Below are 13,460 nucleotides of genomic sequence, written 5' to 3'. Positions count from 1 at the left end.
AGAGACACATAGAGACAGAAAGCGAGAAATCACCCCCCAGGGGGGATGGTCATGCCGCAATCCCTTCTCCTCCATTCTCCTCTCGGGATCTTGGGCATGCACGCACACGCGCCTGGCGTGAGTTTTAAGCCACCGGGTCCAGGACGCGAACCCTGGTCGACTATGTGGGAGTCCAGTGAGATAGCCATTATGCTAACTGCTGGTTCCCGGGCCTCCTGTTTTTACTTACTAGTTGTGACAACCCTAATCATGCCTCGCTGAACAGACTTGGAGACACCGAGGAATGAAAAACTCTGTTGCAGGCCAGAGGAGGGCCTGAAAGCCTGACTGGGCCACATGGCTGTGTGGAGGTGGGGCTCCCTTGAGGGGAGGATCTTCAACACTGATTGGGTTTCTTGGAGGAACCGAGCAGCCACCTGGAGAAAATACCACTTCTTGGGCTGGCCCTGAAGCCTACTGGTTAAAGGAGCTGGAGTTCACCTGGCTGATCACAGTTGAAATCCCAGCACTGGCAGCTTGAAAAATGTATGGTATGTGCCCTAAATCCCAAGAGGATGAAGGAGAAGGTATTGCGGGGTGGCCGTATCCCACTGGGGATGCTTCTGCCTGCTCCCTTCCTCCCTCTCTCTGTCTCTAGCAAGTGCGTGCACCCTCTGGCAGTTAAAGGGCAGCACACGTCTTCCGGGGAAACTCGGAGACCGCGTGTTCAGGAGACTGCCTCACTTTGACCCTAATACATCGGAAAGAACTGCCATCCCCGCAGCCGTCACCAGAACTGGGCACTGCTCAGAGAGCACGTGCCTTCCTCTCTGCTCCCCAGCCCCAGGTGGGTCCAGAGGGATGCCGGTACCCCGCTCCTGACACCCTCCCCACCCCACCTCCCTAACTCGGGCCCTTGGCCTGTCAGCCCCTGTGGGAACCCAGTGCTGGGTGGAGACCGTGAACCCAGGGTCAGTTACCCACCGTCCCTCCCAGATCAAGTCCTTCCCTCCCGGAGTGAGGCTGATTCACTGGCTCTGAGTGCTAGCACTCACATTTCCGCTTAGTTTCCCAAAGACTCCCGGTGCTTGGGATAAAATCTGAACTAGTCACCAGCAGTTGGCATGATGGCTATGTTGCTGGACTCCCATGTAGTCGACAGCAGTTCGAGTCCCAGACCTGGTGTCTTAAACTCACGCTGGGCGCGTGTGCGTGCGTGCCCAAGATCCCGAGAGGAGAATGGAGGAGAAGGGATCATGGTGTGGCCATCCCCCCCTGGGGGTGATTTCTCACTTTCTGTCTCTCTTTCTCTCTCTGCCTGTCTGGCAAGCACACGTGCCCTATAGTAAAAACCTCTCAAAAAAACAAAAACAAAAACAAAAACAATCTGAACTAGTCACCAGGCTCATTGGGCAGTCACCCACGGTCCCTGCCTTCCAGCAGCCTCCTGCCCCTCCCAGGCCCCTTTCTGCTCGTCCTCAAGTACGCCTGCTTGTGCCCGGCCGGGAGTGTTTGCACGTGCTGTTCCCTCGGCTGCAATGCTTCCCTTCAGACCCCTGTTGGGCTGGTCACGTCTCCGCTTCTGAAGCCTGGGAGGGCCGCCCTGCCTGCTGCCGTGTCCAGGTACTCTCTACCTCAGTGCCCCGTTCTTTTTCCTCGCGGCACTTGCCAGGAGCTGAGGCCATGGTACGGGCATACGTAGGGTACTGAGCGGCCAGTACCAGTGCTCCAGCACATAACTCCCAGTGGGCAGGCGCCCTCTCTGTCCGCTCCCACCAGGTGCCCAGGGTTTTAGCCCTGGCAGCTTCTCCATGGGCCTTTGTTGTGTAAATAGTTTCCATTTAATGAGTTTACTTGAGGGTGCAAAGTGCAAAGCCTCAGTTGCCCCGAACAAGTAGCCACAGCAGACCCGCAGACTGGCTACGACATGCTGTCCCCACCCTAAGGGGCCTCGTGTGAAGTAGAATTAGTCACATGAAGGTTACACATGTCACACAGCTGCTAGGTCAGGACGTGAGTTTAGACGGTCCCAGAGGCCGCGTGCTTCCAAGCCACACCGCGGCCTCTCCATGTGTACTACGGAGCCTCTCCCTGTGCGCCACGCTGAGAGGTCCTCCCCGACTTGCCAGGGCCTTGTGCCAGGCACAGTGAGGGGGCAGGATGGAGCAGACTGGTCCCGAGTGGGGAGGAGAAGCCGCATACACACGCACACACACCGTGCAAATGCACGTGCGATCGCAACCACAGCCAGGGCGGGGCGTGCCGAGTGTGCCGAGAGGTGTGAGTGCATCTCAGAGGGTGGGAGGAGGAGGCCTCATCGGAGAGGCCGAGCAGCGCGGGGAGCCCTGGGGCAGAGGTATAGCCGTGGCACACCAGTAGAGGGACCACCTCTGTAAGGAGGTGTTGGTGGCGCTGCCAGCCCACCACTGACCGGCCCCTGCCTAGGCCCGGGCCACTGTCTGGGCCCCAGAAGAGCAAGGGCCCGAGGGCGCCAGGCCTTACTTTTCTTGTGGCTGTAGAACTTGTCCTCAGAGCCATCCTTGGACTTCTTGATGATCAGTTTCCCGGACTCAACGTCCACCTTGAGCTGCATTTTCTGAGGGATCCCCAGAGATTCCGACTTCACCTGTGAACAGGAGACGTCCCTCACTGATTTTCTGGCCGGGCTTTGGCAATGCCAGCCCGAGCCCCTTGTCCATGGGCCGGCCAACTCTTGGTTGCTACATCCCATGGGGATGTAGAGCCACGGGGCTTCCATTCCCGCCCCCTCGGCATCGCGCGTGCATGTATCCATGGCGGTCCCAGGACCACCCAAACTCCAGGAGGGGCCCAGCTTGGCCACGGTGTACGTGGCAGCCAAGTGCCAATGGCATGGTGGAGGAAGCGGATGAACTGCTGCAAAATGGCCCCTTGCTGGGGACTTACTCTGGTGTGTCGTCTACTTACAGAAAGGAATTAGTAATGCCCTGAAAGTCCCGGGCCTGGTTACAGCCATGGACTGAACACTCACTGACGGTTAGGAGACGAACCCTCGGCCCGCTCAGGAAGCGGCCTCTGTCTCAGCACAGGGTTAGCGCCAGGCCAGGAAGGACCTGGGGCGGGGAGTGTGGGCTCTCGAACACATTCCCGTGGGCAGTGCCAGTGCTGGGCCAGGTGCCAGACTCTCCGGGCACCACGAAGAAAAACACATCTGGTCCTAGGCAGGAGATGCCAGTCTAGTCCATGCCAGCGAAATCGCGGGGACTCATTTTTTCCCTAGCTCTCCCCCTGTACCATGAGACACAACTCTGTGGCCTGTTTGGGGGCTCCCTGTCTGATGTCACTCATCACCCCATTTTGAGAAGGACCAAGTTTCCATAGCAACTTGGGCCAATAAAAAACTATCCCCATGTAGGGGGGCCTGCCATGGGACGGGCTCCTTACTCTTCTTCAGCCCAAGCCAGGAGCACTCTTCCCACAGGGACCAGAATGTCCTCTGAGCCCCCAAGTGTGGCACACGGGACCAGCCGACAGCCACTTACCTCAAAGGTGACGGGAGGGATGATGGAACGGCGGTGGGGAGACTCGGAGCCCTCATGCAGCAACGCCTTGACCTGTGGACAGCAGCGTGTGGGACAGGCAAGCCACGCAAAGCCCGCCCACCAGTGGTCTCCGCAGAGGGGACCGAGAGCACCGAGGGGTGCCGGCGCCCGTCAGTACCTTGTCTTCGATGGAGGACAGCAGGCTTGTCAGTTGGCTGAGCTTGGACACCATGTGGACTGGGTTGAGCTCTCCAGGCACCTGGCAGGTGGGGGACAGTGTCACCAGGGCAGCATTCGGTGCACGTGAGCCACCGGGAGGCAGGCCCGCACGTGTGCTCTGTCCCAGGTCCTCCTCCCAACATCCGACACCTGCTGCTATTCACCCCTTTGCAGACGAGGGCACCCGGGGTATCTATGATCACCCCCAGGTTCTGCTGAAACCTCTTCATTTCTTCTTGCCTCTGAGCCTCCCCACCCTGCCCCGTGTTTCTCGGCTCACTCACTGGTTGCTGAAGCAAAACTCCAGGACCGACCTTGATTGTGACCTTTCCCAGCCCACATTCCTGGGCTGGCATCCTGCTCTACTTCCAAGCTGCACCCATCCCACCACTTAAAACCCACACCAGGTCGCCTCCCACTGCAGGGCAGCTCCTTCCCTGCCTCTACGGGTCAGTATGACTCTGCCCCTCCGTGTGACCCGACACTCTCTCCCTTCACTTGGCTCTGCATCCAGCTACACTTTCTGAGAGATCTGAGAGACTGGGATTTCCCCCGGAGGGCACCTCCTAGCCACTGAGATCTCAGAGCCACAAAGAGGTCTTCCTCGACTTCCCTCTCTCAGTCACCACCTGGTCATCTCTGTGGAACCACCCAACTTCGGTTCATGTCAATCACCACAGCTGAAGGTATTGTCCCCGAGCCCTAAGAGAGCCAAAGGGACTCCATATTGTACTTAGTCTTGGGAGTCCATCTTAATAGATTAACCCTTGGGCCTAACACCTAACTAATGAAAGTTAACAATAACCTTGCTGAGTCTTTACAGATAACCAGGCAAAGGAGATGGGGGAAGGAGGGAAGATGCCACCAGTGCCCACCCCCACCCCACCCTGGTGACCAGTTGAGAAGACTGTATAGCTCAAGCACTGCAAAGCCACACATGGACCCTCACTGCTTCTAAAACAGGATCTGAGAATTGTCTTGACTAACTCCATTTTGCTCCTGCTGCATCATGAATCTCTGCTCATCTTCAAGCCCCTTGCACAGAACTGAAGCCGTTCACTCACCCTGGCATGGATAAACACTGCCCCTCAAGCAGCGATCATCTTCCGGCCACTCTCAGGTCCCCCTATGATACTGCCCAAAGATAGTGACCTGGTGATTTTGCCCTAAGATAGATAACTTGCCCTTTGCTTCTCCATTACACTCACACTGACCCCCATCCCTATATAAGTCCTGTGTCCTGTTCAGAGCAGTGGAGGTAGTCCTAGACTCAGGCCCACTAGGTCCACTCTCTACTCAGTGCTGATCGCATTGAGTGAATTCCTCTCCTTGTTAATCAGCTCCTATCTCTTGAGATTGGCTTTATGGAGCAATGAGTGGCACACACCTGATTTCTGGGCCTCCTTCATCTGTGCTCACATATGCCTCCCCTGCTAGAGCAGAGTCCATGAGAAGGGGCAGGGACACAGTGGCCAGCACAGCAGCCTGGGTGCTCCACACAGTGCTGGCCAGTGGAGATGTTCAGGAGGGCTGTTCAGTGAATATCCAGGGGCTCATACTGCTTGCCCGGGGTCCCACAGCTAGTGAAGGGCAGGGCAAGACTATCTCCATCCCCCTGGCCCCAAGTCCACGGTCTCAGGGACCATGAGTTAGGAAGCAGGTATTCTAGGCCAGACAAGCTGCCAGGTGCTGAGAGGCTGTTAACTAAGCACACCCCCACCCACAAGATGAGATCAGGCACAATATGGTGGGCTTAAACACCAGAAAGGAATGAGTGGAAATCCCACCAGGTGCCATCCCCTTACCTCACCCCTTCCTCAGTATATCATCCAGGCTACACTAGCCTTACTCTCAAGTTTCCACCCAGCGACTTCAGTCTGCCACCTCTACCGTCACCATCACCGTCACCACTGGCGCCTCGGTCACCGCCATCAGTAGCATCGCCATCAACAGCACCACCAGAACTGTCACCACCCCATCACTAGCAACACCACCACCAACTCCACCCCCATTGTGATCATTCCCCTCCTTCCTCACCATCACTACCACGCCCACCACACCGATCCCCCACCACGCCACCCCCGCCATCATGAAGGCAGCTATTTGCCAGTGTTTCCTGACTACATTTTGGGGTTCCCCCACCCTGATAAAGCTCACAGTCCCTCTAGTGTTATTAGTCAAGGGAGAAGCTTGGAGAGTGGACCTGAGCCTTGGGCGAGAACAGAGCGGAAGGGCTGTAGACAGGGCAGTTCAGGGGCTCCTCGCTTGTGGGTTTTCTCATGACAAACTGAAAAGATACCACCGATGCAAGCCCTTCATTTTCCTTCCTGGGTGCTTGAACTACCTGCTGGCCGTCACCGAGTGGCTTTAGGCTGGTGTCTCCCTCCCTTATCTCTTTGGCTTTGGGACTTTTTGGGAGAGGTATGGCAAAATCTTTGGAGGCATAAATTCAGTTACTGACCAAGTAACTAAAAGTATTAGAAAAATGCTGCACTGTTTCTACAGTTCTGTCTAATAACAGTGATTATTTGTTGCATTCTTACAGTGTGCCAAACACATTTAAAATGTTCGAGAGGGGGACCAGCAGGTGGCGTAATGGCTATGTCACTGAACTTCCATGTTTCTGACCATGGTTCGAGTCCCAGACCCAGTGGCTTAAACTCACACTGGGCATGTGTGTGTGTGTGCCCAAGATCCTGAGAGGAGAATGGAGGAGAAGGGGCTGCGGCGTGGCCATTCCCCCTGGGGGGTGATTTCTCGCTTTCTATCTTTCTGTCTCTCTCTGTCTTTCTGGCGAGCACACATGCTTTATAGCAAAAACCTCTCAAAAAAAAAGAGAGACAGGAGGTTTTCACTGAAATGTGAATTATGAAAAAACTACGCATGATTTCAAAAGTTTTTGTGCATGTAAGCCCCTAAGACAGCTGCTGATACAATGTGGGCCATTAATGGTTTTATACAAATGGCCAAATTGCCTTTTAGAAAACCTATTCAATCCAGGCTGGCCCCATAGCCTAATGGCTAAGGGAGTTGGTTCCTATGTGGCCAACTGTGGTTCAAGTCCTGGCTCCAGCAGCTTGAAGAGCACCCTGGGTACATATATGCATGCCCCAAATTCCCACAGGATGGAGAAATGGAGGAGAAAGGACTGTGGCGTGTCTAGACCCCACTGTGGGGTGCTTTCTCCATCTCCCTCAGGGCAGGGGCAGATCCATGCACCCTCTGGTGATTAGAAAACAAAACAAAAACAGTCACAGAAACACATTTCCACTCCGAAAAGCCAGGAAGTGAGCCCAGGGCCATCTACACCAGAGGCCGGCCCAGCCCTCATTCATCGGTCAACTGCGGCATTAGCTCTTTGCCTGCCATAGGAGAGTAGAGATCTCCTTTCTTTTTCTTTTTTTTTTTTTTTACACGAATTATTTAATTTTCAATTTTATTTATTATTATTATCATTGTTATTCTTATCAATTTGCTATAGGGCACATGCGCTCCCAAGACAGAGAGAGAGAAAATGAGACATCAAGCCACTGGGTCCAGGACTCGAACCGTGGCTAGTTTGTGTGGGAGTCCAGTGCCTTAAATACCACGCCACCTGTTGGCCTCAAGATCTTGTTTTGAATGGCATTGCCTATTACTAAGAGGTGAGGTCAAATGTCTTTCCTTGTCTCTCTCTTTTAAATTAGTTTTTGCTATAGGGCACATGTGTGCTTACCAGAGAGAGACAAGAGACAGAGGGGAGAAAGTGAGAAATCACCCCCCACCCCCACCCCCCCGGGGCGGGGAGGGATGGCCACACTGCGATCCCTTCTCCGTTCTTCTCTCAGGGTTTTGGGAAAGCAAACACACATGTATCTTTTTATGTGAATATTGGCTATTCCTCTTTTCTCCCTAGAGAATATCATTCTTCCATTTAAAAAATCAGGTTCTTAAATTACGTTTTTTGGGGTGAAGGTCGACTCACACATGGTCAACTGCAGTTTGAGTCTTGGACCTGACAGCTTGCTTTCTCACTCTTCCTTTCTCTCTCTCTGGTCAAATTAAAAAATAATAATAAATGAAATTAGATAAATAACTCTTTTTTTTAAAGGGTTATTTTTACTTAATTATTTGTAGGAGTATTTTTTTTTCTTTTTTTAAGAAAATCAGTCCTTCATCCCTAATATCATGGCAAATATCTTCCCTTGGGAGGCAGCTTTCACTTGTTTAATGCTGTTGATGACACCTTTGGTTACACACAGCAACCTCTGCTTAATCAACAACTTGGCCGTGGCCCCTGCCAGGCCATGAGCAGGTGCAGAAGTGGGAGTGGGAGGCTCCTTCGTCTTCCTCTTCTTGGGGCCAGAGGCGGGATCAGGTTCTGGCTTCCTCGCCAGGCACTAAGTAAGCAGGCCTGCCAGTGGATGGGTGCAGAATCTGAACTCTGTTCCTCAGATCAAAATCTGGGTGCTGAGGCGCCCACCCCCACCCAATGCACACGCTTCCATTGCCCAGCTAAAGTGGGGTGAGGTGCTCTCTCCTTCGCTCTGAGCCTCTGGGCACTGGCGAACTCACCCCCTCCCTGGCATCTTGCTCTCATCTTTCCATCCCAGACCCTTTACCTGAGGACGGGGCCGGAGGCCAGGGGACAGCTGCTGGTCAAACAACCTCTGCAGAGACTCCAGGGATGGGAGGGTCCGGACCACTTCACTGGGGGTGGAGGAGGGACAAGGGGAAGGTCAGGGTTAGTGAGGACTGACAAGAGGTTTCAAGGCAGTGTGGACTCTAATGGAGACACGGTCACCCCATCCAGCAAAGGCAGGTATCCTTCCAGGACAAGCCCGGGCAGGGATGGAGGCGTGGTGTGGGCCCAGCCTCGCTCTCCCACACCCCTGCCCGTCTTGGATCTAACTGCAGCTGGGGTGTGAAGTACTGATCTCACCTTAGCTGCTCAGCCCCTGGACTAACTACGCAGACTGCAGGGAATTTGAGTCTAGAATCAGAAAAATACTTGAAGTCACTTTGTAACTCTGATTTCCAACCTTTAGTGTTTACAGATCCCCACGTCCTCTCTCACACAGACAAACACACACACAGTTATTAAAAATGCATTCGGGCGACAGGTGGCATGGTGGTGAAGCACTGGACTCCCACATGGCTAGTCCCAGACTTTGCAGCTTGCTTTCTTACTCCACTTCTCTCTTTCTTCCTCCCTCTGGTCAAATTAAAATAATAATAATAACAAATAAGATAAATCATTCTAAAAAATGCGGATTTCAGGGCTCCATTTTGATTTGGTCTGGAATCTGCATTTTACATCCAGCAGCCTTCCGTGCTGGAGGTCTGTGGATTCTGATGCAAATCCCCACCCAGCTGCGGAGCTGTGTGTGTGTGTGTGTGTGTGTGTGTGTGTGTGTGTGTGTGCGGGGTGGGGCTTATTCACTGTGGAGTCCATTGGCCCCTCCAATGCTAGGGCTTTACTGGTTCTTGGTTCCCTTCTCTTCCTTTTCTATCATTTTCACATTGTGTTAAGTGTGGTGGGGAGGCAATTTTGAGTACTATTTTTCACTTACTATTTCATCAAAAATTGTTCATGTTTTTCCATATTGAACACTAATGGTTTCAAAATATTCTATCAAGAAAATGTGCCAAAGTTGATTGCTAGATATTTGGGTTACTTTGAGATCTCTGCTATTATAAATAAAGGCTGCTCTCAATAGCTTTGTTCATTTAGCTTTACTTTGCTTTTCTTGTTTCCATTTTCTTTTTTTCTCAATTGCCAGTGGACATATGTAGCACGAGAGAGAGAGAGAGAGGGAGAGAGAGAGGATGAGAACATACTCCCTCAGTGACATGGTCATGCCACAATCCTTTCCTCCATCCCATTAAGATTTTGGGCATGTATGTACATGAGCTTTACATGTTTTTCAAGCCAATGGGACCAACATTAGAACTGCGGTTGGCCATGTGGGATCTGGCCCCTACACGCAGGGTGTAACCACCGTGCTACGGGGCTGGCCCTTCTCTGATTTGCAGTTACAGAACAGGTCACCAGGGACTATGGCTCTTGATCAATGTTGCCAAACTCTCAAGCACCAAGTGTACAGTCACTGGTATTTTCAGGTCTGTCTGTCCGACATTTGCACGTTATTTTAATTACACTCGCTCTTTTTTTTTTTTTTTTTTTTTTTTGAGAGAGACTTTTGCTAGAGGGTACGTGCTGAGCTCGACAGAGAGAAATGTGATAGGCAGATAACTAATAATGAGTGGACAGCCCCAAGAAAATAGAGAAAGACACATGCCGCATTAATTACAACTTGTTAGGAGTTACAACTGAACCCTCCATGAAAATGACTTCTTCCCGCTCAGCGCCTGACACCAGGAAGGTGAGGCAAATCCCATTTTTCTTTCCTAGATAGAAAGGGAGAAATCAGCCCCCGGGGGGGATGGTCATGCCCTGTGAGGTTTTTTTGGGGGGGAGAGGTTTTTCCTATGGGGCACATGTGCTCACCGGAAAGATAGAGAGAGAAAGAGAGACAAAAAGCAAGAAATCACCCCCCAGGGGGTATAGCCACGCCACAGTCCCTTCTCCTTCATTCTCCTCTCGGGATCTTGGGCATGTACTTTAAGCCACCAGGTCCAGGACTTGAACCATAGTCGACTACATGGGAGTCCAGCAACATAGCCATTATACCAACTGCTAGTCCCAGTGCCTGGTATGAGTTTTAAGCTGCTGAGGCTGGCACTTGAACCATGGTCAATTACATGGGAGTCCTGCAATGTAACCATTATGCTATCTGCTGGTCCCGACTCTCTCTTTGTTAATGAGATAAAGAGAGAGAGACAGAGAGACAGAGAGTGAGGTTTTGGGTTCATTTTCTCATTTGACCGGGTCCCACTGGCACCCTCTGCCCGCAGTCTCCTACTCAGCCCGGGCTGTGCTGCCGCGCTCAGCCTGCTCGGGTTTACGGTGGTCAGCACCTGGGTCTCTGATATGGTCCAGCCCCACGCAGTGGCACCCCGCCATTTGTGCCACCGTGACTGGACCTCTCTCCCACGTGAGTGCAACACTACCCTTCAGGACTGATGAGTGCATTTGCACATCTTTAATTTTTGATATCATCAAATATTCTTCTACTGTTCATTTCTGGTTGACTGCTTCTGTATTTCTGTTTGTACAAACTTTTCATCTCCTTTGTAAATTTTCAGTTGAGAGTTTTATTAGTGTTTTTATATATTGGCATGAACTTTACATATTGGTTTGCCTTTTATTTAATCTAGGTGTTGCACTTTTTCTCCTAGTAGGGTATTTTCATTCTAGGCGAGCTGAATTTCATCGCGAAGTGATATGTCACTGTTTTTATCACTGAGAATCAATGCTATGCACGAAGCTTCCCTCCCCTCCCTCTTTGCTCTATCTCCCTGAGACCTGGCTGCTGGTCTCGAATCTCTTGTGACCATGACCTGAACATCTTGTGACTGGGACCTTCATTCAAGGAACTGGCCCGTGGCTGGGGCCATTCCAGAGAAATCCCACATGAACATCACCAAGTCAGGGATGCTAAGCCCTAGACAGACCTGCCGACTCTGCTGTCCACTAGCTAACCTTTACTGTCGCCCTCAAGCCATGTGTGTACAAACCAGATGCCTACCTTGGCGACAGGGACTCTGCATCGACCTCTCCCTGGTTTATGAATGCTTCCTCCTTGTACAATCTGAGCTCCTTTCTATGGCTGCAGGGACCACGCTTGGCTCGCCATCGGCGGAATCTTATTTACCCAGTGTAAGTGAACTCAGTTTTCTCCCGCTGGACCTCTGGGTGTGTTCTTTGGCACCAGCAAACATTATGGGCAAGCCCCCTCAGATGTGGGGCTCCGCTGGAACAATTATTTTCCCTTTTTTTCTTGGTGATTTTGGGCTTACTGCAGTAAAACAATGCATCTCTAGCAGTAATCAGGAAGCAATTATTTTGCTCATTTAGGTTGTTTCCTCATTTAGGATGATGCAGATCGAGGGATTGTTGCTGGTACATAGCTTTGATTCCTCCCCTCATCCAGAATCTGTTCCAGGATGCGGTGGGACTGAGTTCACTGTCTCCCTGTTCACTATTCAGTTTCGGTCTTATTTGTTCCCCATGGCCCTCTCACTGTGAGAACTTGCAGAGGGTAGGGTTTGTTTTCAGGCTCCATTTCTTCTGTTCATCTAAAAATCCGGAGCTCTCCCCTGTGCTAGGTAACGCCCCATTTGGGGATTCACACCTTCTAGGGTTTCAAGGCCAGCTTTGACTCCCTGGAGTCCCAGGGGTGCAGGTAGGAGGTGAGACCAAGGACGGGGTGGGCAGGTGTCTGAGAGGAGAGAGAGGGAAGCACCAGGCAGCCGGGCTGGGTTTCCATCCTCTTTTCCCCAGAGCTGCCCTATCCATCCCTTGGCACAGTGAGACTTTGTTTAAACTGTCATTTCTAATTAAAATAAAATTGCCAGAGGATGTATGCACACACAGGAGACAGAGACAGAGAGAAAGCAAGACAGCACCCCACGGAGGGTGGTTATGCCAAAAGCCCTTCTTGGTACCAATCAAAACAGTTGGCCAACAATGGGTTGCAGAGGGGAGGATAGGAGACATCTGTTTGTTCCTAAGATGTTCTAGAATTCCATCCCTCAGTCAACCAAGTTGCCAACGTTGCCTCTCAGTCCACCTGCGAAAGAGAAGACAAGCGTGCCGGATCTGGAACACACCGGTGTCGCTAATGCTGACGTGAACTTAGCAGCAGACAGAACAGCTAGAGCCTTCAGGGAACTTTCCTCACCTCACCAGGCACCGGGGAAAGAGGAAAGGTGAGGAAGTTGCTGTCACTATGGCAACAAAGTGACCTGGTCCTGGTTGACTTCTTCTGTATTTCTGTTTGTGCAAACTTTTCATCTCCTTTGCAAATGATGGTGGTGCAGTGCTGGTAGAAGCTGCCAAGGAGCCCGCGTGTCTGGGGAAAGTCTGGGGAAGCCAGGCAGAGAGGCTCAAAAATATATTTCCTCCTCGACAAGGAAGTAGAAAAGAACAGACTCCGTCGAACAAGAAAGAAAACTTACTATGAGCCAAGACGAAATGGTGTTTCCTAAGAAGAAACTGCAGCTTGGTGTGTTTTCCTCGAGTGATGTGATTTATAACAACACGTGGAACCAAATCCCTCTGTGGAGTCTAGAGCAATGGTGGCTGCAGGACCACTGGCTAGAACCGCGTTGCATTGACAGAACCCCGATGCATTGACATGAACCCCAACTGGCCAATTTGATGGGTGCTCAATTTGTCTAAGAAATTATTTGTTAAATTTACCAAATGTACTGATTGTGCTTTTAAAAGCCTTTGAAGGGAAAGCCGAACTGGAGTCATGATGATGGGAGATTGTCTTCTGCATATTAACTAGACGAAGACTGATCCAGCGCCCGGCGAAAAGAAAGACGGGAGAACCCTGAAGTGCCACATGTGGAAGAAAGCAGAACAACCTCGCTGAAAAGCTCCCCTCACATAAAATGCTCGTTTCTCACTCAAATGTTGACCTCTCACTGGTCACAGGACTGTTTGGGCCCCCTGGGATTTCCTTCAGATGTTTCGGAACATGATTCTTTTTTTCCCAAGCTTTAAGCATTTCAAATATTCTTTGCTAATTCTTCAGATGGCATGTCAGCCTTACTTTTGCATTTTTGTTTTTTTTTTGAGAGGTTTTTGCTATAGGGCGCGTGCGTTCGCCAGACAGACAGAGAGAGACA

General features: G+C 51.5%; 1 protein-coding gene across 1 annotated transcript in view; it reads right to left on the bottom strand.

Annotated features, from left to right (window-relative positions):
- INPP5D (inositol polyphosphate-5-phosphatase D) overlaps positions 1 to 13,460 on the bottom strand; it is a 151,916-nt gene that overhangs the window by 51,040 nt on the left and 87,416 nt on the right. The window contains exons 7-10 of the mRNA XM_027769352.1: positions 8,321 to 8,408; positions 3,679 to 3,759; positions 3,501 to 3,572; positions 2,482 to 2,605 (exon numbers count right to left, since the gene is read on the bottom strand). Coding sequence (XP_027625153.1) covers positions 2,482 to 2,605; positions 3,501 to 3,572; positions 3,679 to 3,759; positions 8,321 to 8,408 — 365 coding nt within the window. The remainder of the gene's footprint in view (positions 1 to 2,481; positions 2,606 to 3,500; positions 3,573 to 3,678; positions 3,760 to 8,320; positions 8,409 to 13,460) is intronic.

This window comes from Tupaia chinensis, unplaced genomic scaffold (genome assembly GCF_000334495.1).
Source record: "Tupaia chinensis unplaced genomic scaffold, TupChi_1.0 Scaffold149383_1, whole genome shotgun sequence".
Taxonomy (NCBI): domain Eukaryota; kingdom Metazoa; phylum Chordata; class Mammalia; order Scandentia; family Tupaiidae; genus Tupaia; species Tupaia belangeri.
This window is presented reverse-complemented; position numbering and strand designations above follow the sequence as displayed.